General features: G+C 38.8%; 1 protein-coding gene across 1 annotated transcript; it reads left to right on the top strand.

Annotated features, from left to right (window-relative positions):
- On the top strand, positions 1-25,878 carry ARG1 (arginase 1). The gene is made up of 8 exons (XM_073671252.1): positions 1-175; positions 3,676-3,748; positions 12,638-12,812; positions 13,939-14,098; positions 14,854-14,948; positions 19,108-19,212; positions 21,299-21,435; positions 23,002-25,878. Exons 1-8 carry the CDS (start codon positions 116-118, stop codon positions 23,166-23,168), a joined length of 972 nt encoding a protein of 323 aa, XP_073527353.1. The 5' UTR covers positions 1-115; the 3' UTR covers positions 23,169-25,878.
- The last annotated feature ends 1,847 nt before the right edge of the window (positions 25,879-27,725 follow it).

Genomic DNA, 27,725 nt, shown 5'->3' on the forward strand with positions numbered 1-27,725 from the left:
TTTTTGTTCCTGGGTGGAGATGTTACACCTCTTGATCTCGTAGTAATGCAGAGTAGAAATGTACAAAAGGGAGAATGTTTGCAATCAGAACTACACAAAAGAGTAACCAGGCACAATGAGTGGACGGACTAAAAGATCAGTGGGACTTGTTGGAGCTCCTTTCTCCAAGGGCCAGGTGAGCATATTCCCACAATTATCGCTTATTTCTATTTAGGAATAGAAGCTAAACTGATTATATTAATAATTTACTAAACATATCTTGTCCCCAGTGGTAAATTATGTCTGTTTAATTAGTTTATTTTATAATTTGCACCGTTATAAAATAAATACTAAATATTATAGTTATTTTATTTTTTAATGATTCCTACTAGATTTCCCATGGAATCTTGTTTTTACTTTTTAATTACATGAAATTATAAGAGTTTTTCAGGATATTTTTGAAATTGAATCTCATTCAAACCTGTCTAGATAGAGGCTGCATATATTACACATGTATTATTTTTCATTCAACAATCTGGGTTAATTTGTCAACATACGTATTTAGAGGGATGTTCTAATCATGGAAAATTATTAATCTGGAATTCTTCATGAAGATATTCCTTCTAGGATCACCATTTATGCATGTTGTAGCAATAATGTTCAAATTTGGGATGTTTGCTATTCTAGTAAAATATTGAGAAGTATTTGTATATAACCTACACAATTTGGCAGCAAGCCAAGGGGCCAATGTAACAAATGTGAATAGAGATAGTAGTCAGTCATGAACTGCATATAAGTACTAAACCTATAAATATGACCACACATATATTAAAATAATAACGTTTATTGTATGAAAACATAAAATTTAAAGAAAGAAAAAGATTAAAGTGGAGATTTCAACACAGAAAAGGTATTATCCCAAAAAGGTGCATAAAATGCACATCATATACAGATGACAATTAACCAATGGGTACAGGGAATACATAATCAAGATAATTATAGTATGTAGTGTTCAGAAAAAATGACTGAAAGAGATGATGAAGGCAATAGAATTGTAAATCCTAATATATGACATGATATATACCAAACATAAAAAATGTTACGATATATAAAAAAATATGATATACCGGTATACCATAATGAAATTAGTAGAGTGAGTGTAGTGCATATATATCATAGTCATTAAATAAGTCCCACACCATATATCATAGCAGTGTCATAACTAACACATCGTATATCACAGCAATATCAAACTTGACAAAGGTAGCACAGTTGGGTATCAAAAAGATATCATATATCATGCACCATGCTTAGCTTTATACATAAGAGTACTGTACTTTTGTCAAGTTTGACATTGCTGTGATACACAATGTATGACCAATTCAGTGACCACTATCCTTATGCTCACTTTACTTATTTTGGTTCAGCTTACTGTTACCTCTGTATGGTATACAATATACATTGTTAGGTATGACACTGCTATGATATATGGTGTGACTTATTTAATCACTATAATATATATGCACTACGCTCACTACTTATTCTTGTTAGTGTTCAATTGACCTCTAATTTTGTTATGGTATATATCATTTTTTTTATATATTATAACATATATATTTGGTATATATCATACCATATATTAGGATTTGCAATTATATCGCCCTTATCAACTCTTTCAGACATTATTTTCTAACACTACATACTATATTCACTTTGATTATGCATTCTCTGTACCCATTGGTTAATTGTCATCTGTAGATGATGTACATTTTATGTACCTTTTTTGGGGTAATACCTTTTCCTTTTTTATATCACCACTTGTCTTTCTTGATATTTTATGTTTTCATACAATAAAAGTTATTTTAATATATGCGTGTTCATATTTATAGGTTTAGTAAGAATTTATGGGAAACAGCTAGAATTTGCTAACTTAATTCAAAATAGATTAAAAATCCATACATGGAAAAAAGATTTCCGCAAAAAAATGACACCAAGTAATTTGCTGAATACCCACATTAATGAATATATCTTATGATTTAATATATATTTCCATGTCATTTACCCCAATAGCAAAACACCCAATTGAAAAGTGTAGACAAACCTCATTAAATAAGAATAAACCTGTGTACACCGGCTTCATAGCTTTCCTTACTAGCTGGATCAGACCCTAATGAAAATGCGAACAGATCTTGCACTCATAGACTCACATCCCCCCATGTGCAATCAAAAAAGTGTTTACACAAAAAAAAAAATATTAAAGATATTTGCTTATAATTGATGATCCAGTTTTTGCACCGAATATACAATTTATCTTTAGAGCAATATTATGACTGATTGCAGCCTGCAACTGAAGCAATCAAGATCAAGTCTAAAACATTAACATCACTCACTTATACATTAACACCTCTTTAAGGGCTTTTGGCACCAAAAGAGATGACTGCACCATTCAAGCAGCCACTGGACCGCTGCGGCTTGTGATAGACTGCAGCAGTCAGGTGACTTGTAGCATTACAGGCTGTTCATGTCACCTGACCACTGTATCCCATCACAAGCTGCCATGGTTCTGTGGCTGGTTGAACGGTGAGGTGAACACTTAAGATGCCAGCACAAAGCACAGAACCACCTACTAAGAATTTGGTAGGGTTTTTTATATGCATGTATACATAATATAAATCCTCAATCATGGATTATGTCTGTACTGCATGAATGTCAAGCTCACTGAAAGTAGATAACGGTCAGCCAGGGGCGGACATATGATTAGTGCAACCACACAAGGGCCAAAGAGATGAGGGGTCCATTTCCACCTTCAAAGCAGATGGAATTGTGTATTACGATGAGCTATAGGACTGCAATGGGCCCATATTTTGCTCTGGCACAGGCACCCTCTTTTGTCGGTGTCTGCCCTAGCTGTGTGTGAATAAAGTATTTGGAGATGAGTGGCAGTGAAATACTTTCTCTATGGAGAACAATAGTGTAGAAAAAGCAAAATGCAACCACTCCAATCTATGTCTCCTCCAACACTAAACATTTGAGTACTGACAGCCTCCATAGAATTTGGAAAAATAGTGGTACTGGTCACACAAAAATGATCAGAATACACTAAAGAGAAACTAAAAACTAACAGTCCCATACGGACAACCCCATTCTACATCTACCTCCACCACAGCATTCTTCAAAAGGAAAGTAGATAATTCGAACCAACTATCATTTTACTTTTTGTGTTTTTTTTAATCATGAACTACAGCATCACTTCCTAAGAAACAACCCCAAACACAATAATAAGAAAATACGTATTTGGACTTGTGATGTATCCATTTAAGCATGTTACAAAACCAGACCCAAAATACACACATACAGTATACCTGGATTTGTAATTAGAGGAGAGCTACATTTTATCTTGTTTATATCACTAATAACTTTTAACTTTCTTATAAATAACTTCTTCATGTGTCATGTGTGTGTGTCTATACATCTATATATCTATATATATCTATATATATCTATATATATATATGTATGTATGTATGAGAGTCTATATGTATGTCTATATGCATGAGTATATTATAATATATATTTATGTATATATAGAATTAGCGCGTAACCATTACAATAAAGTATATGACCTTATAAAATATCTTAGTTTCCTCTTTGCTTTTTTTCTTTTTTCTTTTTTTTTTTTTTTTTTTTTTACATTAGCCAAGAGGAGGGGTGGAAGAAGGACCAATATATATAAGAAGAGCTGGCTTAATTGAAAAACTGAAAGACCTTGGTAAGACTTTGTAAGGCTCAGTTCACACTACATTTGTGCACACTGTCAGATGCATACGATCAGGAGGTAGGTGCCTGATTGTAAGAACAGTCAGAAGTATCCGTCCACCAAAGACACGTGCACTGCAGTAGTCCTCTATTGGAATCTCCTGCACTTTCCTGTACAGTTAAATGGCGAAAAGAACACACTTTTGGTCTCCATCTGATGAATGGAGTCTTATGGGAATGTTACACTCTAAGTCAGGAAAAGCTCCAGTCGTATACAGTAGGTTTTATATATGAGAGCGAACGCTGTGTCTGCTGTCTGCGCATGCACACTGACACTGGATTATTTTGGTGGTGCACTCCTAGTTTCAGTGTGACCACACACACAATATGGCTATGGACATTCTCTGATGCTTGGCTCCTGCCTCTTTATGGCCACTGCTCACTACACTTCCGGGTGCATTGAGTGGCGGCCACAGACTGGCATGCGTCATGTGTCTGAGCATGCCTACAGCCACATTGTTTTGCCGGGTCTGCATTGACACTATGAGCATGCTGCAGCGATCATCCAGTGTCAATGCGCAGGCGCAGACAGGAGACGCAGCATTCATTCTCGGATTTGGAGACCTATCAATCAATATAAGGTAACGGCTTTATTATGCAAATAGGATGGCGTGATGGTGCACCATGGCATAGGCCACACCAAGAGTGCACTGAAGTGCCCTCATTTGCATATAAAATAAAAGTTGACTTTTAACTAAATATTAAGTTAAACTATACATGCCTAGTAGGATTTAAATAGGGGCCAAATTTGGGGGGGCAGGCTCCCTTTAATCAAATAGGCACTTCGTGTGCATAAAATATATTGCATTTAACCGAAGCAAAGTAGAAACTGTGTTTGTATTTTGAGTGTTTTGATGCATTTTGTCCTTATATACTTCTATACGAAGCCTGAAAAAAAAGGTAAAACCACAACTGCGTTTTCAAGTGCATAGAGATTTTACACTAAAAATTAATTAACTCCCTTGTGTCAAATATGCACCCAAAACAAATGAAAAAGATGAAAAATGCGTAAAAAAGTAACAAAAAAAAAACAGTAAACAGACCAGATTGCTATTTTACATTTTGGTGTGGACATCTGCAAAAAACAAGCATAAAAAAGAGCTGGGAAAAAAGACAATATATCCAAAAATGAGAACATGGTCTAAACATTTGTGGTTTTTGTAAAACAAAATACAATATTTTTTGTAAAACAATGGGGAGAATTACAGACACATGTAGTAAATTCTGAGATACAAATGCCTTTCATTTCATTAATAACTGAGACATATTTAATAAAATGTCACAAGGCATATGACAAATATCTCAATTCATACTTTGTTACTATGGTGTTACAACAAGTGGTCTACTTTCGTAAGGCAAGAGGTTCATGGGGCTTTGGTCATTAGAACGTACTTGGCATACTGTAAGTAGAAACCAAGTCATGGGCTCTAACAATCTGTCCAATGCTGTTTCAAAGGCAATATGTCACCTATATTGTTTTAGTAATTCACTAAAATCCTCTGTGTGGTGATTAGAAGGGTAGCCAAATGACCAACTCTGACTCTGACTTATATAGGAGAGTTTTCTAGGCACTCTGAAAAGTTCATCACGCAAGGACAGGAGGGATTGATCTGTGACCATCGCCAATTGTCAAGGTGTAGTCCCGTGTTATCTAAATCTAGGCGATACTTTCATTGTAATTCTGACTGTGATGGCACTTAGATGACTGCTCAAGAGTGATCTACAGAAAAGGAAGCAGGGTTGCCAACAGTCAAGAAACTACTGGACAGTCCATAAAAATAGAGCACTTTTTTCCCATTCATAAAAAAAGTTGACATGTCCATGATTTTTTTTGAAGCTGGAGAGATTGTACAGATTTGTATGACTGTATTTATTGCATTTTACAGTTCACAGTGAATGCAGTGGATGTCTTCATATAGGAATTCTGGGCTGTAGACAAGTAACACTTATAATCATAATGCCTTATTAGGGTCATCTAATGTGTCCATAAAAAAAAGTTGGTTGTCCGTGATTTTTTGAGAAACTGGCCAGAAAAAAATAAGAAATCAAGCTGGCAACCCTCACAGGAAGTATCTTCCTAATATCAGACTTTGTGGTCAGAGTAAAAACAGCAAGATTTTAGGATTGTTCTTCTTTTAATATTGTGGCTTGGACAAAAAAAACACACAGATTCTTAAAGGTGTTTTCCACAACTATTTGAGCCTCTTCTCATGTGTCCTAATATTTCTCATAAATCGCCTTTCTAATATGCTTTAATTACCTGTGCTGCTTCTATGAGCGCATCTTTGTGTGGGTCACGTAACCCTTTGTTGTCATGCAGGCACTGATGGGGGCTGGAGCTGCTTTTCAATAATTGACAGGGTGTCCGAGCACGCATACTCACAGTCTTCAGTCTCTGCACAGATCCTGTCGATGCTTTGGAGTGCCAGCGCCTTCAGCTGACAAGCACTGCGATATGCTTGACATTAAAATGCATATTGCAGTGCTTGTTTATTGAAGGGGCCTGCACTTGCACTCCAAAGCAATGGCAGGGTCAAAGTGCTGAGGAGAGTGACGACAGTGATCAGAGCTTGCGGATGTGTAGTGCAGACCAACTCTCCCAATGCTTTGTAGTGCCGACCACTTCAATTGCCAAGCTCTGCAATATGCTTTCAACTAACAAGCAGCACTTGTCAGCGCTCCAAAAAATCATCAGGATCAGTGCAGAGGAGAGCAAAGACTGATCTGAGCATACGCACTCGGACACCCTGTCAATCATTGAAAGGTAACTCAGCCCCCATCATTTTGTTCAATTCCGGTGCCCAGATCGAAAGTAATAGACAGGAAGCAGTGCCTGCATGACAGCAAAATTATGTACCATAACCATCACTGAGATGCGCTCATAGAAGCAGCACAGGCAATAAAAGTATATTTGAATAGCGATTGACAAGAAGAGTTAGCACATATGAAAAGGGGTCAAATAGTAGTGGAAAATCCCTTTTATAATTTTTGTGGGTTTTTGTGCAAATCACAAAATTAAAAGGAAAAAGATATATATATATATATTTCCAAAGTATAAAATGACTCAATGTCTTGTAAAGGTCAGTAACTACAGTAATTTAATCTGTAAAGTACGAGTTCCTTATTCTGATTGACTGCACATATATATGACCAGTAAGTTTTTGTTGTGAAACAAACTTCCTCTCTATTTCAGGTTTACCTCCTAGTGTGATACATGTAGATTTACACTGTTGCGATTCAAATCAGTGATGTTATTTCTTGACTAATACATAACAGCAGCTTTCAACATTGTGCAGGCTCCTCGAAAACCTTCAGCACTGTTTGGGCAATAAGGTCTTTGTGATTGTAGGTTTAAGCTGATTTATTATAATACACTTTAAAGAGTATTCAGTTAGATATAAAAAAAAATGATCTTTCTTTTACATTTAAAAGCTGATTCTAGTCTAAACAAGAATTTTGTTTATACACTTCTAATTTGTTTGATTAAGAGTTAAGGGGTTAGTCTCAAGACCGCAAGATATCCCCTAAGCATAATATAGGAGATGACATGCTTATCAGCGTGATGTCAAACCACTGGCACCCCAGTAAACACAAAAATAGGGCTCTGCAAAACCAAGAAAAGGGCTCTTTAGAGCTTTATGTTGAAGAAAGTACAGTTGCACATTTTCTATGGCACTGTCGGGAGAAAGCAAAATAGAGTATTCGGCTATTTCCAGCAGTTCCATAGGCAACGAATTGTATGAAAGTCAATCATGTGCAACTCAACTTTATTCAAGGATGGGCTATACAGAGCACAGCTCACAGGTTCAACAGGCCTGTTTGGAACATTAAGAGGTAGGACATATAGTGGTTAGAGACCATCTGTATTAAAAGGTCACCTTGACATGGTTAGATGGCTTTTGCACTCTTTGATCAAAAAACACTAACCAAGTGCATTAGGTTTTTAATGTTTACAACAATATTGGAGTTCATGTATTCATTAGCCGCAGCGTGCTGATGCATAGTGTATGTATAGTAAGTTTATATTGTGAAATGAACTTCCTATTTCATGCTTACCTCATAGTAGTATGATATATGTAGATTTACACTGCTGTGATGCACATTAGTGATGTTATTTCTTGTTAAACAAATGACAGCAACCTTCAACATTGTGCAAGCTCCTCGGTGACCTTCAGCACTGTTTGGGCAATGAGGTCTTTGTGCTTTTAGGTTTAAGCTGATTTATTATAATACAGAATAAAGCACTGGCGGACACAAACAGAAGAGCCCCTGTACTATAATAATATATGGGGCCATCAGAATGCAAAATTCCACCGGCTTTTGGGCTGGATGTGGGCCCTCTTACCTCTTGGGCCCGTGTGTGGCTGCACAGATTGCACCAATGATATGTCTGCCTCTGAATTAAAGAGTATTCAGTGAGATGTAAAAATGTATTTTATGGCTACATTTAAAAGCTAAATCTAGTCTGCACTAGAAATGTGTTTATACACTTCTAATTTATTTGAGTAAGAGTTAAGGGGGTTTTCACTAGACCGCAAAATATCCCCCATACATAGTATAGGGGATGGCATGCTTACACAATAATAGGGCTCTGTAGAGCTTTATGTTGAATGGAGTGGAGTTGCACATGATTGACTTTCATAAAATTCATTGTCTATGGGACTGCCAGAGAAAGCAGAGTACAATGTTCAACTATTTCCAGCAGTTCTATTGACAATGGATTGTATGAAGGCCATGAGCAACTCCACCTTATTCAAGGTAGGGCCCAGTTCCCAAGTTCCACAGACCTATTCTCTGAATTACTGAGTCACAGCGGTTGGACTCCTTAGATCAACAAGTTATTCCTATGCTGCAGCTAGGGGACAGCTTGCTATTTTTGGAATATTTTTGCTATTTTGACAGTTGTCAAATTAATAGTGCTACTGTGAGCAGCTTACTTGTTCAATACGTGCTACAATGGCCTGCAGTCTCGCCAGACTTGTCTCCCATCTTCACATCTGGAACGTCAATGGTCAGCAATTGCGATGGGAGCTGCCAGCAGCAGATCTTGATGATTTGTGTTCCCAAGTGCATTCAGTATGGCAGAAATGTCATCAGACAACCGTTAATAACCTCACAGATAGCATTCCAAGGTGTGTAAGTGCATGTATTTCTGTGCATGGTGCGTATACTTGATACTGAATAACTTGACATGTTTTCAACATTTAGTTTCCTTTTTTTCATCATTTTCATACCATTAACATATCTATTGATCCTGTGATTTCCATAACTCCACGACTTTTCCTTGGAGAGGACAGTGGAAGCAAAAGAACACCGTACAGGGACTTGAAAATGATTTGGGGTTAAGGAGAACAATGGGAGGTGTAGCAATGACTCAGTACAGGAGCTTGTAATGAATTGAAGGGAGAGGAGCACAGTTGGGGGAAGATGAAACAGGACATGGACTTGTAGTGAATTGGGTTGAATTGAAAGATAACCCTGGGTAGGGAGACAGAGTGAGGAAAAGACAGGGACTTGTAGTGAATTGGTGGGAAAGAAGAGCACAGTGAGTGGAGATGACAGATTAAAGGGATTCATAATGAATTGAATGAGAAGATGGGTGACGTGGACACATCATGTGAGATTTTACAGAGGTTACTGGATATAAATATTTATTCTGTTATTTATGCTGTATGGCCTTCAGAGATATGATGAACATAACCGTCTTATTTACAAAACAACCTCCTTTACTATTCATAGTGTGGTCTCTTATTGCATAGTGTTCTCCTTTATTATGTATAGTGCCATGTTCCTTATTGCCTTGTGTGCCCTTTCATTAGGCATAACCCTGTCCATTGTTACGTAATGTCCCTTCTTTATTATGTATAGAACCATCTATTAAGAGTCCTCCATTATTATGCTGCTCTCTCCATACCCCATCATGGGGTGCTTTAAACTTTCTGCAAACAAAAGTGGAAACTGCTTGAATTGGAGCTAACTATTCTGAATGAGAAATGTGCTCATACTCAGTACTAACACAGCAGGGGGAAAGTACCCACTATGGAAAAAGAACTTGAAAAATGTCTATGCTGCATGATGAGAGAAGAAAAATAAAAAAATAGTATTTTGCAAAATATTTATTTTGTTGAAAGACTGACTGCATCATGGATATTTACAGTATGTAAGATGTGATGGACGTGGCAACAGTCCTTGCAAACTTTTCTATTTTGTTAAGGGTTAATGATTATCTTAAGATGTGGCTCTTCATTAGTAAGTTGCTGTGATAACTGCTGTAACAGGTTTATTGTTGTTTAAAGAGAATAATCCTAAAAAACTGCAAAACAATTCAAAAACATTTAAATGGCATAAAATTTGAAAAATGTTTTAATATTTTCAACTTTTAAGCTGCTCACATTTAACATGAAAACCAATAGGAGTGCTAGCTCGGATTACAGTTGCTGTAAATGTGGGCAGGATCTGCTCACAATTGTATGATGTCATTCTTCTGGGTGTTTGCAAAAGGACCAGAGAGGATAAACTTTAGAACTGGTGACTGCAATGTAATTTTGATGTTTAGACAGTGTCACTGGGAACCTCTGAAAAAAAGGCAGTCGTTTGTTTTAACAAAAAAAAAAAAGGTTTGTGTCACCATTTTCCAACACTTGTAACATTTTTATTTTTCCATTGATAGAGATGTGTATTGGCTTGTTTATTGTCTCGTTTAGTGATGTTTTATTGATAATAGTTTGGCATACATATGATGTTTTTGTGGCTTTTTATTCCAACCCCATTCTGACATTTCAATTATTTTTCTGTTTATGGCATTAATCTTAGGGGATAATTAATGTTTTATTTTAACTGAACAGATTTTTCTGGATGCAGTGACACAAACTATGTTTATCTTGTACATTTACATTTTTTTAATTATTTATTTTTACATAAAGGTAAAACCTGATAAAATACTGTAGCATAGGGCGTAGGTAATACTAAGCAACAAAACAAAGGCCACAGGTAATAACATAAATAACTAAGTAACATAAAACAGGTAACATAGCACAGGTTATACCAGGTATACAACAAAGGACACAGGTAATACCAGGTATCATAAACGGGGCACAAGTGATACCAGGTATACAACACAGAACACAGGTAATACCAGGTACCACAGCACAAGTAATACCAGGTAACATAGCACAGGTAATATGAGCCAATATGGCACTTGGAACAAGTAATACCAAGTATCAGCACAGGGCACAGGTTATACCAGGTACACAACACAGGTAATATCAAGTATTATAGCACAGGGCACAGGTTATACCAGGTACATAACAGAGGAGACAGGTAATACCAGGTAACATAGCACATAGCACAGGTAATACCAGGTACAAAAAACAGGGCACAGGTAATCCCACGTAATACCAATTGTCATAGCACAGGGTACAGGTTATACCAGGTACACAACACAGGACACAGGTAATACAGCACAGGTAATGTGAGATAATATAGCACCTGGCACAGGTAATACAGGACAGGACACAAGTATTACCAGATAACAGCACAGGTAATACCAAGTATCATAGCACAGGGCACAGGTTATACCAGGTACATAACAGAGGACAGAGGTAATACCAGGTATCAAAGCACAGTTAATACTGGATAATATAGCACCTGGCACAGGTAATACAGCACAAGACACAGGTATTACCAGATAACATAGCACAGAGTATAGGTAATCGCAGGTACAGGACACAGGTGATACCCAAGCACAGGGCACAGGTTATACCAGGTACAAAACACAGGACATAGGTAATACCAGATATCCTAACACAGGGCTCAGGTTATACCTGGTACATAAAACAGGACACCGATAATACCAGATAATATAGCACATGGCACAGGTAATACAGAACAGAACACAGGACACAGGTATTACCAGATAACATAACACAGGGCACAGGTATTAACATGTAACATAGAGCAGGGCATAAGAAATACAGTTAGGTTGGAGAAATTCCTTATGGCTCTATATGGTAGACATTGCAAATTTTACAGTATGTTCAATATGAAGAGCGCAGCAGCTGGGTATAATGTGACTGCTGTGCTCTGAACACTAAGTAGCTGTGAGCGTGACATCAGGTTGGGCACCAGTGATGCAACAGTGACTTTTTCCAGCGGTGAGAATAGGTCGGGCAGCTTGACATATACTGCCCGAACCTGTTCTCATGCTGCTCCATCTGTAGTTGGGGTGCATAACATGGCATCCTCACAGATAAGCTGTTCCCGATGCCAGCGGTGAATTTGATCAGTTGTGGCATGAAACAACACAGCTCTGACTACTGTACAGTGGCCATAGTGGGTACTGTAGATCCACTCCCATTCATTCAAATAGGGGCATATGTGCAGTACCTGGCCGCAGCCACTATTATAGTTGACGTTGCTGTGCAGCTCTGCAACTGATCATATCTAGTCACCAGTTGGCACCGGGAACAGCTGATTAGAAGGGGTTCCAGATGTCATACTGTATCCTAAAGATAAGCCTTCAATATAAAAATACTGGACAACCCCTTTAAATAAAACTAATGAAAAAATTCATGAATGTACTGATAAAATGATCTTGTGCAAAGCTGTGAAACACAACTGTTTCCAAACCATTTTTACATACATCAGAAGCAGTGAATGCAAATAGGTTTGAGACAGTTCATTCCGTATTAAAGTCAAGAACGTCCTACATATTAAGACATAAATCTGACTAGCAAATGCAGCTATGTTCCATGCATTAAAAAAAATTTGGAAAATCCCCTAAATGTCTTCCATAATATCTCCAATAAAGTATTAATCTGAAGTTTCTTTTGTTTTCTTGCAGAATATGATGTGAAGGATTTTGGTGATCTGCATTTTCCTGAGTTACCCAATGATGAACAATTTCAAAATGTGAAAAACCCCAGAACTGTTGGTCAAGCTACTGAGAAGGTTGCTAATGTAGTTGCTGACGTCAAGAAGACAGGCAGAGTGTGCCTGACCCTCGGTGGTGACCACAGGTCTGGCTTTGTTGGATTTTTTATATATTAACTGAAATTTTTAATTTGGAAAACAGTATTATTTACCTTAAAGGGGTATTTCCATCTCCAAGATCCTATCCTAATATGTAGTAGGTGTAATAATAGTAATATTAGCAAATACCTCCAATTAGAAATGTAGTATAGTTTTTCTGATTTGCCATGTCTCTTTCCTCATGTGCAGGCATCGCAGGACCTTGGGTATCCATGGTTACGTCCATGATAAAGTCACAGTTAGTTAGCTGCTAGTGGTCGTAAACATGGATACCCAAGGTCCTGCAATGCCTGCACATGAGGAAAGAGACATAGCTTATCAGAAAAACTATACTACATTTCTAATTGGAGGTATTTGCTAATATTATTATTATTACACCTACTACATATTGGGAAAGGTTGTTGGAGATGGGAATACCCATTTAAGGTAGCTGCAAACTTAGTACAAAGTGGTGTTAAAAAAATGAAAATGTTCTTATGCCCAGCAGTCTGTATCATACAGACAAGTGCAGCTATTATCACACTCTGCCAGAATATATCAGAGGGTGCTAATGTGCCTCATATATAATCTTCCTCAAGCACTACATCTTACAACTACACCAAGATCTACAAAATTATATTATAAAATGGACTGCTTATAGTTATCCTTAATGTCTAACCCTGTAAAAGTGATGATTGAGAAAGTAATTCTGTTTCCCAGAGTCCCGTCAGCAGCACAACCCTTGGGGACATTCTCTGCCCTGAGAGCTGATAAGGTGGCAATTAAAATTTCTATTTGTAACGTTTCCGAAACGTTGCCTTTGCACACATGGCTTTTTAAAAGTATCACGACTTTGTATGTGTATATATACAATATATAGAAAGGAAGCAGAATTTGGGGCACTTTATATGGTGTTAGGGGGTCAATTTCCACCTGTCCAATCACCTCGCAGGGCGGATGATATCTGTTGTGCTGATGTAAGGGACATAGTAGAAATGTAATATAAGCACATTCATAAGCAATCACATGATGTTCCAACAGTAGAATTTTAGTCACACATGGACTAGATGTCCTGAATGAGAAGATTGTGAAATTCTGATTGTTTACCCATACCTTTTGTTTGTGCTGATGCAGCTTGGCAGTTGGGACCATCGCAGGTCATGCTAAGGTTCACCCTGATCTGTGTGTAGTTTGGGTGGACGCCCATGCTGATATCAACACTCCATTGACATCACCAAGTGGCAACCTTCATGGACAGCCTGTCTCTTTCCTAATAAAAGAACTGCAAAATAAGGTGAATTATAACTTTGGTCATGATGTCCTAATTTTCAAGTTACAGTACTGATAGAGGTTTATCTAGCTTTTTTTTTTACACCACCATCCTTTTGAAAACAAAATATATGTACACTATCATCACTTATTTCATGGGCACTTGCGCAACTGGTATAGCTTCTCCCAGTCCCAGTGCAGAATTCAGACTTCTATGCTTACAGCACAAATAGCATAATAGTGTACTGCAATGGATCTGACTAGAGATGAGCTAAATAGCCAAGTCAGTGGACCCGAACTACCGGACAGGATACCTACATACCGCCTTCTACCTGCCTTAATCTCCAGCACCTCATCTGATTTTTAGGCCCAGCAGGACATTGTTCTGGGCCTACAAATCACAACTTACACTGGGGATTCCAGCAGGTATAAGGCAGTTGTAATGACTCCCGTCCGGTGGCCATGGACTGCTACTGTTGTTGTTGGACCAGGGTCCTGTGAATTGACTCGCTCATCTCTAGATGAAACTCTAGTTTCCCCAATATTTTGTGTGAATTTAAAAATATTGAGATTTAAAATGGGATCCATAGATCATTTTTGTTCGCTTGTCAGTATCCTGTCCAGAAAGATACAATTATTTTACCGTTTTGTGCTAGACATATGACATTGTTGGACTACAGGATGCTGAATGTAAACTTCTTACTACACAATAAGCAGTTTAGTAGAATACATTTTAGTTCTTTAGTTAGTTTAAATTCTTACAAAACATTTGTCTCTTAGGTCCCAGACATCCCAGGATTTTCTTGGGTGAGACCATGCCTGTCTGCTAAAGACATAGTCTACATAGGACTGAGAGACGTGGACCCTGGAGAGCAGTAAGTTCATCTTCCTGTCAGAACATCCAGTTTCTTTAACTACTTTCTCTATTTAGTAATATTTGATAGCTTGTATACATAGAATCCACATTTACATACCTGTGCAAAGTCCAAAATTATCGTGCCCTAGTGCAGTTTTAGTTAAAGTGTTATTGATTTTTAGAAGAAACCCAAAAGATTTTTATTGAAATTAACACTTACTAATGTCCACTTGCTAAATATTAGTTTATGTTATTTATTTAATGCTCATAGTTTTCCCAGGGTATCACTGCGGCCCTATCATCCTGTAAAGTGACCACTTCTCATAAAAATACATTCATAACAGTAGATATAAGCCCGATTAATCAAGGAGTTTTTATCAACATTCTGGCGAAAAACTGCTTGAAATCAAAACAATTTTGAGGTAACTAAAAGTTTTGCAAAAGTTTGAGTAATTTTGACATTTTTATGTCAATCTTGGCCAATTCCACCATTTGGGAAACAAAGCGGAACAGCAAGCACGCCCAACAAGTTCATTCTAATTTACATCCCAAAGAGGATGGCGTACATTTCTGGCGGTGGCACATGGCAGCTGAAAGATGCATCAAAATCATTAACGAGGTGGACACTTACTTGATGAATTTTGTGCAACTTATTCCAGTGCTTCATTAAGGGTAGGTTCCTACGAGTGTATAAAAAAATCATTCAGCGTTTCAACAGAAAAGTGGGGCAATTCTTTTCTCACTTGTCACCAAATATAATCTTTTTTTTTACAGCAGCTATTAATCAATTACATACACAAATCACACAATGCGGTAATTGTTTATGATTATTTATCTTCTTTTGGCTGATTGCTAGCCTTTCATTATCCATTCATGAGACATAGTATTTAACAATGCAAGCTTTGAAAATCGTGTTTATTCACCCTGGGTGCGCAAATGCTTTCATGGCAACCCCAGTGCTAGTAACATTTACATTAAGAATTCGAGGAGAGAAATAAAATTATTATTATTATAGCGCCATTAATTCCATCTTTACATGCTTAAAAGGGATATACATAGCAAACAACAAGTACAATAATTTGAACAAAAACGAGTCAGTGACTGGTACAGGAGGAGAGAGGACCCTGCCCGCGAGGGCTCACAATCTGCAAGGGATGGATGAGGATGCAGTAGGTGAGGGTAGAGCTGGTTGTTCAGCGGTATGGTGGAGCAAGAGTTACTAAAGGCTGTAGGCTTGTCGGAAGAGGTAGGCCTTTAGGTTCCTTTTGAAAGTTTCCATGGCAGGCGAGAATCTGATGTGTTGGGGTAGAGCGTTCCAGAGTAGGGGGGGGGGGGGGGGAAGCATGGGAAATATCTTGTATGTGATTGTGGGAAGAGGAGATAAGAGGGGAGTAGAGAAGGAGATCTTGTGAGGATCAGAGGTTGAGTGCAGATATGTACTGGGAGACTAGGTCACAGATGTATGGAGGAGACAGGTTGTGGATGGCTTTATATGCCATAGTTAGAATTTTTAACTGGAGTCTCTGGGTAATGGGAAGCCAGTGAAAGGATTGACAGAGAGGAGAGGCCAGGGAATAGCAGGGGAACAGATGGATTAGTCGGGCAGCAGAGTTTAGGATAGGTTGCAGGGGTGCGAGAGTGTTAGAAGGAGTTGCAGTAGTCGAGGAGTGAGATGATGAGGGTGTGCACTAGTGTTTTTGCAGATTCATGGTTGAGGAATGTGCTGATCCGGGAAATATTTTTGAGTTGGCGTTGGCAGGAAGTGGAAAGGGCTTGGATGTGAAGTTTGTAGGAGAGATCAGAGTCGAGCGTTACCCTGAGGCAGCGAGCTTGCGGGACTGGGGAGAGTGGACAGCCATGGACTTTGATTGATAGGTCAGGTGGGGGGGTTGAGCGATATGGTGGAAAGATGATGAATTCAGTTTTATCCATATTAAGTTTCAGGAATCTAGCAGAGAAGAAAGATGAAATAGTGGACAGACATTGTGGGATTCTGGTTAGTAAGGAGGTGATATCAGGTCCGGAGAGGTAGATCAGTGTGTCACCAGCATAGAAGTGATATTGAAATCTGTGAGACTATGAGCAGTCCAAGGCCGAAGGTGTAGATGGAGAAGAGCAGGGGTCCTAGAACTGAGCCTTGGGGGACACCGACAGATAGGGGGGCGAGATGGGGAGGTGGTGTGTGAGTGGGAGACACCGAATGTCCTGTCATTTAGGTATGAGGAGATCCAAGATAGGGCCAAGTCTGTGATGCAGAGAGACGAGAGAGGCTGTAGTAAGAGGGAATGGTCTACTGTGTCAAAGGCAGATGACAAGTCCAGAAAGAGAAGGACAGAGTAGTGTCGCTTGGATTTGACGGTTAGTAGGTCATTGGTGACTTTAGTCAGGACAGTTTCAGTAGAATGGTGCGGTCAGAAGTCAGATTGGAGGTGATCAAAGAGGGAGCAGGAGGAGAGGTGGGAGGAAAGCTCAAGATAGACGTGTTGTTCCGTAGTTTTTAGGCATAGGGCAGAAGTGATATGGGGCGATAGCTAGACAGAGAATGGATCAAGGAATGGCTTTTTGAGGATGGGTGTGATTGAGGTATGTTTGAAGCATGAGGGGAAGACACCAGTTGTTAGTGACAGGTTGAAGAGGTGGGTTAGTGTTGGGATGAAGACTGTGGTAAGGTTAGGGATGAGGTGGGATGGGATTGGGTCAAGTTCACAGGTGGTGAGATGTGTCTTAGAGAGAGTAAAGAGGAAAGTTGATCTTCCGTGATGGTGGAGAAGTTGGTTTTGGAGAAGGAGAGTTGAATAGTCATGAGGAGGGACTGTGGGGACCTATGGCAAAAGCTTTGCCTTATGTTGTCAATCTTCTGCTTGAAGAATGAGGCAAAGTCTTCAGCTGAGATGAGTGGAGAGGGAGGGGGAACTGGGGGATGCAGGAGAGAATTGAAAGTACTGAATAGCTGTTTAAGGTCGTGAGACAGGGAAGATATGAGAGATGAGAAGTATGTTTGTTTTGCTGCAGTGAGTGTGGACCTGAAAGTAGTGAGGGCTTGTTGGAATGTGATGAAGTGCTCATTGGAGTGGGACCTTTCCCATCTCCATTCAACAACCCTGGAAGCCCGTCTCAGTTCTTTAGTCAGACTGGTGTGCCAGGGTTTCCTGTTGATTGTGCGAGCTTTGGTATGTGTGAGGGGGGCGACCGATTCAAGACCTGCAGCTGTTGTGGTGTTTATGTCTGTAAGAGGGAGGAGGGATTCAGAGAGTGAGTGTAGGTGACAGAGGCGGGTGAAGATGAGGTCCAGTGTGTGGCCATCTTTGTGAGTGTGGTCTGAATACCATTAAGCAAGGCCAAAGGAGCAAGTGAGGGATGGAAGCCTAGAGACAAATGAGTGGAAAGTGTCAATTGGGATGTTGAAATCGCCCATGATGGTAATAAGGATGTCAGCAGAAAAGAAGTGAAGTAGCCAGGTGGTGAAATGGTCTAAGAAGGTGGTGGCTGGCCCTGGGGGGCGATAAATGACAGCTAGTTGGAGGGGGAGTAAGTGCACATGCAGTGCACTTCAAAAGAGGGGAGGGGGGTAAGGGAGGGTGTCACTGGGATATATGAGAAGGAGTAATTGTCTGACAGGAGAAAACCAACTCCTCCACCATGTTTGCCACTGGGGCAGGGTGGGTGGGAAAGGTGGAATCTGCTATATGAAAGTGCAGCTGGAGAGGCTGTGTCAGAGTAGGTGAGCCCCCTCAAATAAGATGTATATCAGAAAATATCATTACAGTTTAAAGTATTGTGAGCTACAGTTTTGTATATACAACACCCCTTCACATTTTCCACTGGTGGTTTGTGTTTACATACTTGGTAATTGGTCATTGCTGTACAAAAGACTTCATCTCCATGATGCACAGACTTGTTGTCAGAAGTTAGACTAGAAGAATAAGGAGGAAATGGCAACAAACAGTGACAGAATACAGAATTTCTTAATTTTTTTTTTATTATATATTCCCTTGGTGTTGGTTGTCCCTATTGCAGTAAATGACAAAATATCACAGGAATAATGAAAGCTTCTTAAGAAAAAAATTTGAAAGACATATTAACCATTACTATCCAGCAAAAAAAAAAAAAAAAAAGATACCAACTGAATGCATCCTATAAAGTATGACATGCGATAACGTACTTGTCTTTTTTTATAGTTTGATTCTGACGACATTGGGTATAAAGGCCTATTCAATGTCTGATGTGGATAGACTGACAATTAACAAAGTGATGGATGAAACTATTGAATACTTAGTGGGAAAGTAAGTATGCAAATAATGAATAGGTGGGTGGGAAAGATAATTTCAATAGTTTTGTCATGCAATTAACCTAAGTCAAGGTCTATGTTAAAGAAATGAAAAACCGCCAATGAACTTGTCTGGCTTGAATAGAGTTAACATGGGGATACTTCATATCCTGCACAAACAAGCATTAACTTTGAGTATTTGGGGTTTAAAGGCAACCTGTCAGCACGTTTTTATATAAGGAAGCAGTGGTGTGGTTGTGTAGGCATTTGCTTACCAATAAAAATTTTAATTTTTTTTTGTTGAGATCCAACATGCTAGTCAAGAAAAATTTAGTGAAGTGATATGCAAATCAGGCCGAAGTTACACTGGGGGTGGGTCAGTGCTCTTGGAGGAGGTATTCTATAGGCATTGACACACCCCTAGTACACACTCAGTGTGATTTACATACTGGTTCTGTGCTTGATTTCTTATGAATGGCATATCGGATTTCTACCAAAAAGGTACTTTTATTGGGGGACAAGCTCCTATACAGCTAGACCACCTCTTCAATATGCAGGCAGGTTTCCTTAAATACCATATATATAACATTTCCTTGTTTCCTATTGTAGGTAACATACACAGTAGAACGTGGTGTGGAATCAGTTTAAAATATCACATCATGTCCAATAAATGCAGCAACATAAAATAAACAGAAAAGCAAATAATCCGATGGAAAAGGTTTTGTTACAACTAATTGCACCTACAAAAGGTGAAAGTGGTATAATTATAAGAGTTCTAAAATCTTGGTGTGTAGTTTTCAGATGTCATTGACTAAGACAAGGCAAGAGGTCTTGGAGCCTTACTGTATTGGGCCTCGTGCAAATATTAGAGAAGGGCACACGGAGTCTCTACTGTTGCACATGTGGCCCTCTATGATCAACACATATGGATAAGTTGTACTTCTAAAAATAATTATTAGAGGTTTGACAACATTGGGACAAATTAACTATAAAGTGTACCGTTCATTTCATACAAAAACTGTGGCCGTGCTGCATTCATTCCCCTATAACAATTTAGTACTGCTTTTGGTGCATGTTCCAGTCTAATAATGTCCAGAAATTGTCTCACTTTTCATGTAGTGTTATTTGCCATCCTGTGTGGGCAATTCCTATTTATCTACATTCTGCCAGCATTATATGTGCTGGGATATCCTTTCCCTTAATTCCCAGCATGCATTACGCCTGTCATTGTCCAATGGCATGTTTGCACCAAAGTTAATGACCTCCTCTTTGTTGTGACTGTATGCAGTTTTGAGCAATAAAAGAGCAGGAGAAAGATAAAGATCCACCCCACTACCTGTAATCTGACTTTACGTCTAGAGCCAGATTACTTGTATAAGCAGTCAGTGGACAGTAAGTTAGACAGAAGGCAGACACCTAGGAGAACCTCTCCGCTGAATTATTTTTCATGCTGAAAACATTATTTTAGGCAAATGAAGCACATTTTAATATTGGCCATCAGATGAGCAGGGATTTAATGAAACTGTGACTTTATTTCTCATCAAGTGAATGCTGGAATCTATTTGCACGTATATATTGTGAGCCCTCGCGAGCAGGGTCCTCTCTGCTCCTGTACCGGTTTGCCATTGCATTTTTGTTCAAGATTTTTGGAATTGTTTTTGCTATGTATGCCCCATTTTTCACATGTTAAGCGCCATGGAATAAATGGAGCTATAATATATAATAATATACAAGAAGCATCGTATATTATACAAAATAGGTGAACGGAGAGATAAAATAAAAGAACAAAATTGTAGTAAAATCACATTCAATCGATGTTAGTTACTGTTGTGTTATATTCCTTGGCAATGTAATTTATGATCCAGACATTCGCTGAGACATGGTAGATATATTTCTCTGCATTTTTGCGATGATACATTTTACATGACTTAAAGATGAAATGTTATTTAGTTTAACGTTATTTTATATCTGGGTGTGCATGCTAAGTCAAGGGCAACCTAAGCATGAATTCCCTCTTGAATGAATATTACAATTGTTATGGTTACATTTTTTACTTTTCCACCATTATAAAACATTAACAATTCTTTTTTCCATCTTTTAAGGAAGAAAAGACCAATCCATTTAAGCTTTGATATAGATGGTCTGGACCCCAGCGTGGCACCAGCTACTGGCACACCTGTCCATGGTGGACTGACTTACAGGGAGGGCATGTACATTACAGAACAAGTTTATAACACAGGTAAACTAATAGCTCTGCTCTCATTGGTTTCTACTGGCAAAATATATATTTTTTTTATTTTGCTAAGATTATTTTATACATGAAGTCAAAAACATCAGATTATTGGTCACCAACCTGTGGCACTCCAGCTGCTACAAGATTACAGCCTCAGGAGCCGAGCCCGCTCCATATACAGTAACTGTCGGCTGTTTTATATAGTAAGCTCCAGTCCTTGCTGTTTGCCACTTAAAGGGCATGACCTCTTTCTCTTGTTTGTGCAGTTTTCTACACAAACTGACCAGCCCTTCTGTCCAGAAAATGGCTGCTGATGGAGGAGCATGTGACCAGATAAATCCATCAGCCTCCTCAATTTGAAAAACACCTCCCATGGGAAAGCTGATTTTCTATTGGAGGCGGCTGATGGACAGGTCTGGTCACAAGCTCCTCCACCAGAAGTCATTTATGGACAGAAGTGCAGGTCAGTTTATGAGGAATACTGATGGCTGCATTTGAGTGGTTTGGTGTCTGTTTTGTCTCAATCACCCTCCACCCTTCCCATAACACCACATGCAATTTTAAGGCTGGTTTCACTCATCTGTGCATCTGCGAACAGACAATGAATACTGGCCCCTGGTCTACTAAACAGAACTTAATAGCCTCAAGGCTGATGAATTTAGGTCAAGAATTTGACAGCGTCATACCTGTCGAATTTGGTTCAGGAATCCCAAAGCCAGGCTGTACATTGCCAACTTTACATGGATGTGTAAAACTGGCATTTGCTCAAATCATCAATAGCCATGCAAGCACAAATAATGCAGAGAGCAGCATGAACTTTAAATACAGACCTGTGCCCAATCCTGGTTGGCATCAATCTCTTTACTACTGGGTTATGAGAACCTGTATAAGGCCACGGCCCCACTATCAGTATTTGGTCAGTATTCGGTCAGCATTTTTTCTCAGGAGTGGGAGACAAAACCAGGAGTGGGTGATAAATGCAGAATTGGTGACTTGTTTCTATTATACCTTTTCCCTGATTGCTCCTCATCTGGTTTTGGCTCCCACTCCTGAGAAAAAATACTGACTGCATACTGATAGTGGGGCCATGGCCCAAGACTCCAATCTGTCTTCTATAAGTTTTGCCATCCAGTACCAAAGACAGTGATACCAATCAGGGCTAGGCACCCCTTTCTCCAAGTGCCCCATAGTGATTGCGATGTTACTGTTATAGTAAGTAATCCATTAGATAGAAAAATATAATGAAAGCCACTTTAAACTGAATTTATATGTAAAACATAATTTCACTCATGGGTTAAAGAGGATTAATCAGCATCAGTCATTCCATTCCACCCAGCCTTAAAAAAAAATTAATATATGTAATATCAGCATTGGAAACAGTGGCATGGGAGGTCATTTGCAGGTCACCAGGAAAGCTTTTGATGTAGGGCTCCGCACATACACACTGTGCCTCTGATTTTACTATGTGTTGGATAGACATAATTACTGCAAATGCTTTTTCTAAAAAGAAAAATTTAATTTTGTGAAATTGTCTTAACTTGAAACTAAATTCTGAAAATGTATGTAATTCAGGTTTATTGTCTGCTGTGGATATGATGGAAGTCAACCCAACTCGTGGGGAAACAGAAAGGGATACTCAGCTGACTGTAAACACCGCTCTCAATATGATATTATCCTGCTTTGGAAAAGCACGGGAAGGATTTCATGCATCAACACTTTATCTCCCAGATATCTGCTAGACCCTTAACCATCCGCTATTTTCACATCATACTCTAATCATTTTCTGCTTACAAATCAATAAGACGCATCCAATACAAGACACATATTGCATAATAATAGACTTTAGCTGAAACAATGATGTGAAACCAACCTGCAGCTTATTTTTACATCATGGCAATTGTATTCATTTTTGAAAATTGACTGCATAAACTGGAAGAAAACTTATGCTCACCGTTTTACAGGGCAGATATATGGAGATTTAATATACATAAAAGATTGAGCTTGTGTAAAGGCATCGCAATACTTCTGTATCTCTCCTGAGTTACCTTGCTTCTACAGGGATATAGCGAATTAAATCAGAGTAGTACTGCAACAAGACACTTTAATATACTAAATAGATAAGGCGAATTATACCCTCCCCCAACCTTGATACAGCAGAAATTCAGAGTGGCAATAATTGGGTTATTAGTATCCGAGGAATTAATAGGAACTTTTCAAAGTCAAGTAGTGGTCGTCCATTGGTTTACTCACATCCTCAAGCTCCAGCACTGCTCTTCACATCTAGGCTTGTAGAAGTGAAAAAGATGGACTATTTTTTTCCCACGTGTCATCTGTATTGCGTCTATTTTTCGAATCCATTTTTAAAAAGTGAAGGAGGCACATTGTAGGTAAGCCTAACTTTTATTTACCCATGGACTCTTGACAATGGATCATTAAAAAACAGATGGAATGCTGAAGTACAAAGTTTGTCTTCCATGTTTCACCTGTTTTATACAGATCTTTATATGGCAGAGTCTGATCTGCAAAATGGATGAGAATAGGAAATACTCTGAGTCCCATGGATCAGACACTTGGTTTTTAAAACGGATGTATGTATGGAATAAAGGAAATTCCATGGGTCTGTGGGCTGTCCAAAAAAAAAAAATGGACTACACACGAATGTGTCACATGGATGTGTGAATGTAGCCAGGAACGCGGTGATTAATAGGTTGCTTTCACACAATATTTTGCAAGACCACAAAGAAAAAGACTAGGGAGGAATATGGAAACACACAAATAAATGAAGCACACAATAATATTCTTTGTTGTAATCACAGACAACATTAAAATCACCAGTGTTATAAGCTGGAGCGACCCCATTTTCCAGATATAAGTGACATACAATAAAAACAACATATACAGCGAGACCAAAAATAATTCAAAGTCAAATCACATATTTAAACAATGTAGTAAATAATTCCCACTGCAAGAGCTAAAAAGAAGGTATCCAACATGGTAGAAAATGGACTAAGCCAACTCCTGTAATTAGACATATGAAACAAAACATAGATTGAATTTTTGCCTAATTTTGCCACAAATCGTCATGCATAATTAGTAGCAGAATACTGCTGTGTGAATGAGTCCTTACATAAAGACAGGTTTGCACACCAATACAGCTTATTCACACACCATGCTCTTCTACATTGGATTGTGGGCATCAAGGACATTCCAAAAAGAAATCTTATAGCAATGCACTTTTTTATCATGTGAATACCAATTTACATACACCATACCTTCAAACTCTGCAAATGCATTTGCATCACAAGCAGTGCTAATGACTCCTTCATCAAAGACAAGTAACACACCTGGAACTTAGACTTAAAAATAAATTCATACACCTGAACCCATTAAAAATACAGACTCCTGAGTACTAAATAAATAGAGATTGCAAACCACAACCCAAACATACAGATTTTAAACCAAAAATTACAGAACTGAGACCAAACCCTAGAATAAATACAGGTGACCTAAAAAAGAAAACCCTTAAATACATTTAGACTTCGACAAGACCATCCTACAGATCCTAGACTAAAGTCTTTAAACAAATATAGACCCTATACACACGGCAACTTACATAGGGACTCTTATTTTCCTTCAGCTCTGTCCTCTTTGCTTCAGGTCCTGCACAAAAATGGTCACGTGGCCATGTTAAAATATAATTGTCCATCCCTTGCATCAGCCTAAAATGTGAGGTATATGTGGGTACAGTAAGCAACCATGCATTTCATTGGGTTCTGTATTACAATGTCAAACAACTTGGATACTGTGCAGAGTAATAATTTGATTATGGGTAAGGCTTTATTCACACATCAGTAATTCTATGCCAAAACCAGGAGTGGCTCCCAAACGCAACTCCGGTTTCAATCTTTCAATTATAGTTTTTATCTATAAGTGCCACTCCTGCTTTTGGCATACAAACAGGCAAAATAAGGACCAAATACTGATGTGTGAATAAATCCTAAAAGGTAAAATCCATGTCAAAATATTAATGCATTTGAGACTCTGGTGTGGATTTTTAGACTAGTTTCAAGCTGGGAAGGAACTTGGTTTTTATATACAGTGCCTTAAAGTAAAGAGGACACTTCCCAAAAAGAGGAAAAAAAACTATAGCATGTTCTGCACATACAGTAGATCAGCAAGGAGTGGCGCAATATTTCATGTCTGAGGTGTGAAGAATTGTGAATGCTGCTCTTGACTATAACACATGCATAGCATAATCTGTTCAACATAAATGCAACACAGTCAAAATGATATGTGTAAACCAAATGGTGTTTCAAGGTGAATTTTTACTGGCATTTACTTTTTAGGCCGCTTACAACCTAACCATTTACTGTCTATGTCTGTTTAAATGTTTCTTATTTTTATGTGTGTTTGTTAATATAGATCAGATTAAATATTTACTTTTAAAAAGATTTCTCATGTTATGATGCCTTATTTTCATCAGTAACCTGACAGGTCTAATACTCTCAAAAGACTGGAGTAAAATGGGGTAACTCTGCACTGCCGGCTAATAAGGATTGTGATGAGTGGGAAATCCAGGAATGCAGTTTATTAGTCTATGCATTTCGAAGTGTCACACTTCATCAGTAAAAACCACAATGGTGTTTGAATCTATATGCAAACAAGGCTTGAAGTTTCACAACAACGGAGCTGTAAAGGCCCCGTCACACTTACCGACACTGCAGCGATCCCGACAACGATACGACCTGTCAGGGATCATTGCTGCGTCGCTATGTGATCGCTGGTGAGCTGTCAAACAGGCAGGCTCACCAATGATCAGGGTAGCAGAGACATCGTGGAAAGAATCTTTCCACGATGTCCTGCTCCTGGTTACCAGTCTGCTGAAGCAGGAGCAGGCTGGTAACCATGATAAACAGCGCGTTACTAGGGGCACACGCGCACTTAGTAACCTGCTGTTTATCACGGTTACCAATCTGCTACGGTGAGCGGGAGGTTACCGCTCACCGTAGCAGAGTGGTAACCATGATAAACAGCGGGTTACTAAGTGCGCGTGTGCCCCTAGTAACCCGATGTTTATCATGGTTACCAGCCTGATCGCTGCTCCCGCTGGTCACACACAGCGATGTGTGCTGACCAGCGGGAGGGCAACGACCAAAAAAAGGTCCAGGACATTCTGCAGCGATCAGCGACCTCACAGCAGGGGCCTGATCGCTGCAAAGTGTCACACATAGCGACATCGCTGATGAGGTCGCTGTTGCGTCACCAAAACCGTGACTCAGCAGCGATCTCGCTATGTGAGACGGGGGCTTAAGTCAAGCAGGAGGAGGCAATGGTGGGCAGGGAATAGAGCTAGAGGGACAGACTTGAGATGTGCTTCCACATAGCCAAAAGCATTTTAGCCTCATTTGGATATCTACTCAAACACCAATTTCTCAGTAATGGAGGGATGGAATGACTAGGTAAAGGTATGGCTAGGTTTGTCTTTGCAAGAGCAACATGTTCATACATCTAAAGAAAAAACAAAATTTGAGCTTGGTTTAAAATGGTATACATGCAGCACATAAATGCATGTTTCACAATGGCCATGAATCAGAAAAACCTACATAAAGCAAAATGAACATAAACCCTGCTGTAAATAAATAAAATGCAAGTGCATTTAAATAAAATAGGGTTCTTAGTAACACTGTTTTTGATCAAAAATAGTATGAAAGCTATCCCACCACGACAAGGTGAACCCGTTATTCTAATGCTAATATTCGTGTTCATATATCTGTATATAGTTTAATTAAATTATTGGGTACAGCCTTGGGGTCCATTTTTTCCTATTACCCTTTGTGAAAAAAAAAAAAAAAAATGGGGGCTAAATCATTTTAAGGGGAACATTTTTTTTTTCTTGTTTTGCATCCCAATGTTACAAACGTTTGTGAAACACCTTTTGGTCCAAAATGATCACTACAACCCTAGAGGAGTTCAATGAGAGGTGTAATTTCCAAAATGGGATCACTTGTGCAGGTGGGTTAGGGTTTCTGCTGCTTCAATCCCTCCGGGTCTCTACAAATATGACAGTTGAAATGTACTACTGTCAAATTTGCGCTCAAAACACCGAAGTTACTTATCAGTAGCCGTTTTTTCCAGAACCCATGACAGCACACCCGAGAGAGGGAACCACCCCGCAAGGACAGGAAACCTTCTGCACTAAAAGGGCGGTACCTCTACCCTGCATCAGTTGAGTTAGAGAGCATGAGAGGACAGCCAAAATATTATATATATTATATATATATATATTATATATATAT

This window comes from Phyllobates terribilis, unplaced genomic scaffold (assembly GCF_046119375.1).
Source record: "Phyllobates terribilis strain yellow unplaced genomic scaffold, ASM4611937v1 Scaffold_3__8_contigs__length_932513732, whole genome shotgun sequence".
NCBI classification, from domain to species: domain Eukaryota; kingdom Metazoa; phylum Chordata; class Amphibia; order Anura; family Dendrobatidae; genus Phyllobates; species Phyllobates terribilis.

What these genes read in the sequence shown, in the direction of transcription:
- ARG1 (XM_073671252.1), top strand. Translation starts at nt 116, where the DNA reads ATGAGTGGACGGACTAAAAGATCAGTGGGACTTGTTGGAGCTCCTTTC. An exon ending in TGAAAAACTGAAAGACCTTG is followed by an intron (nt 3,749 to 12,637) that starts GTAAGACTTTGT and finishes GTTTTCTTGCAG; the next exon opens with AATATGATGTGAAGGATTTT. An exon ending in AGAACAAGTTTATAACACAG is followed by an intron (nt 21,436 to 23,001) that starts GTAAACTAATAG and finishes TATGTAATTCAG; the next exon opens with GTTTATTGTCTGCTGTGGAT.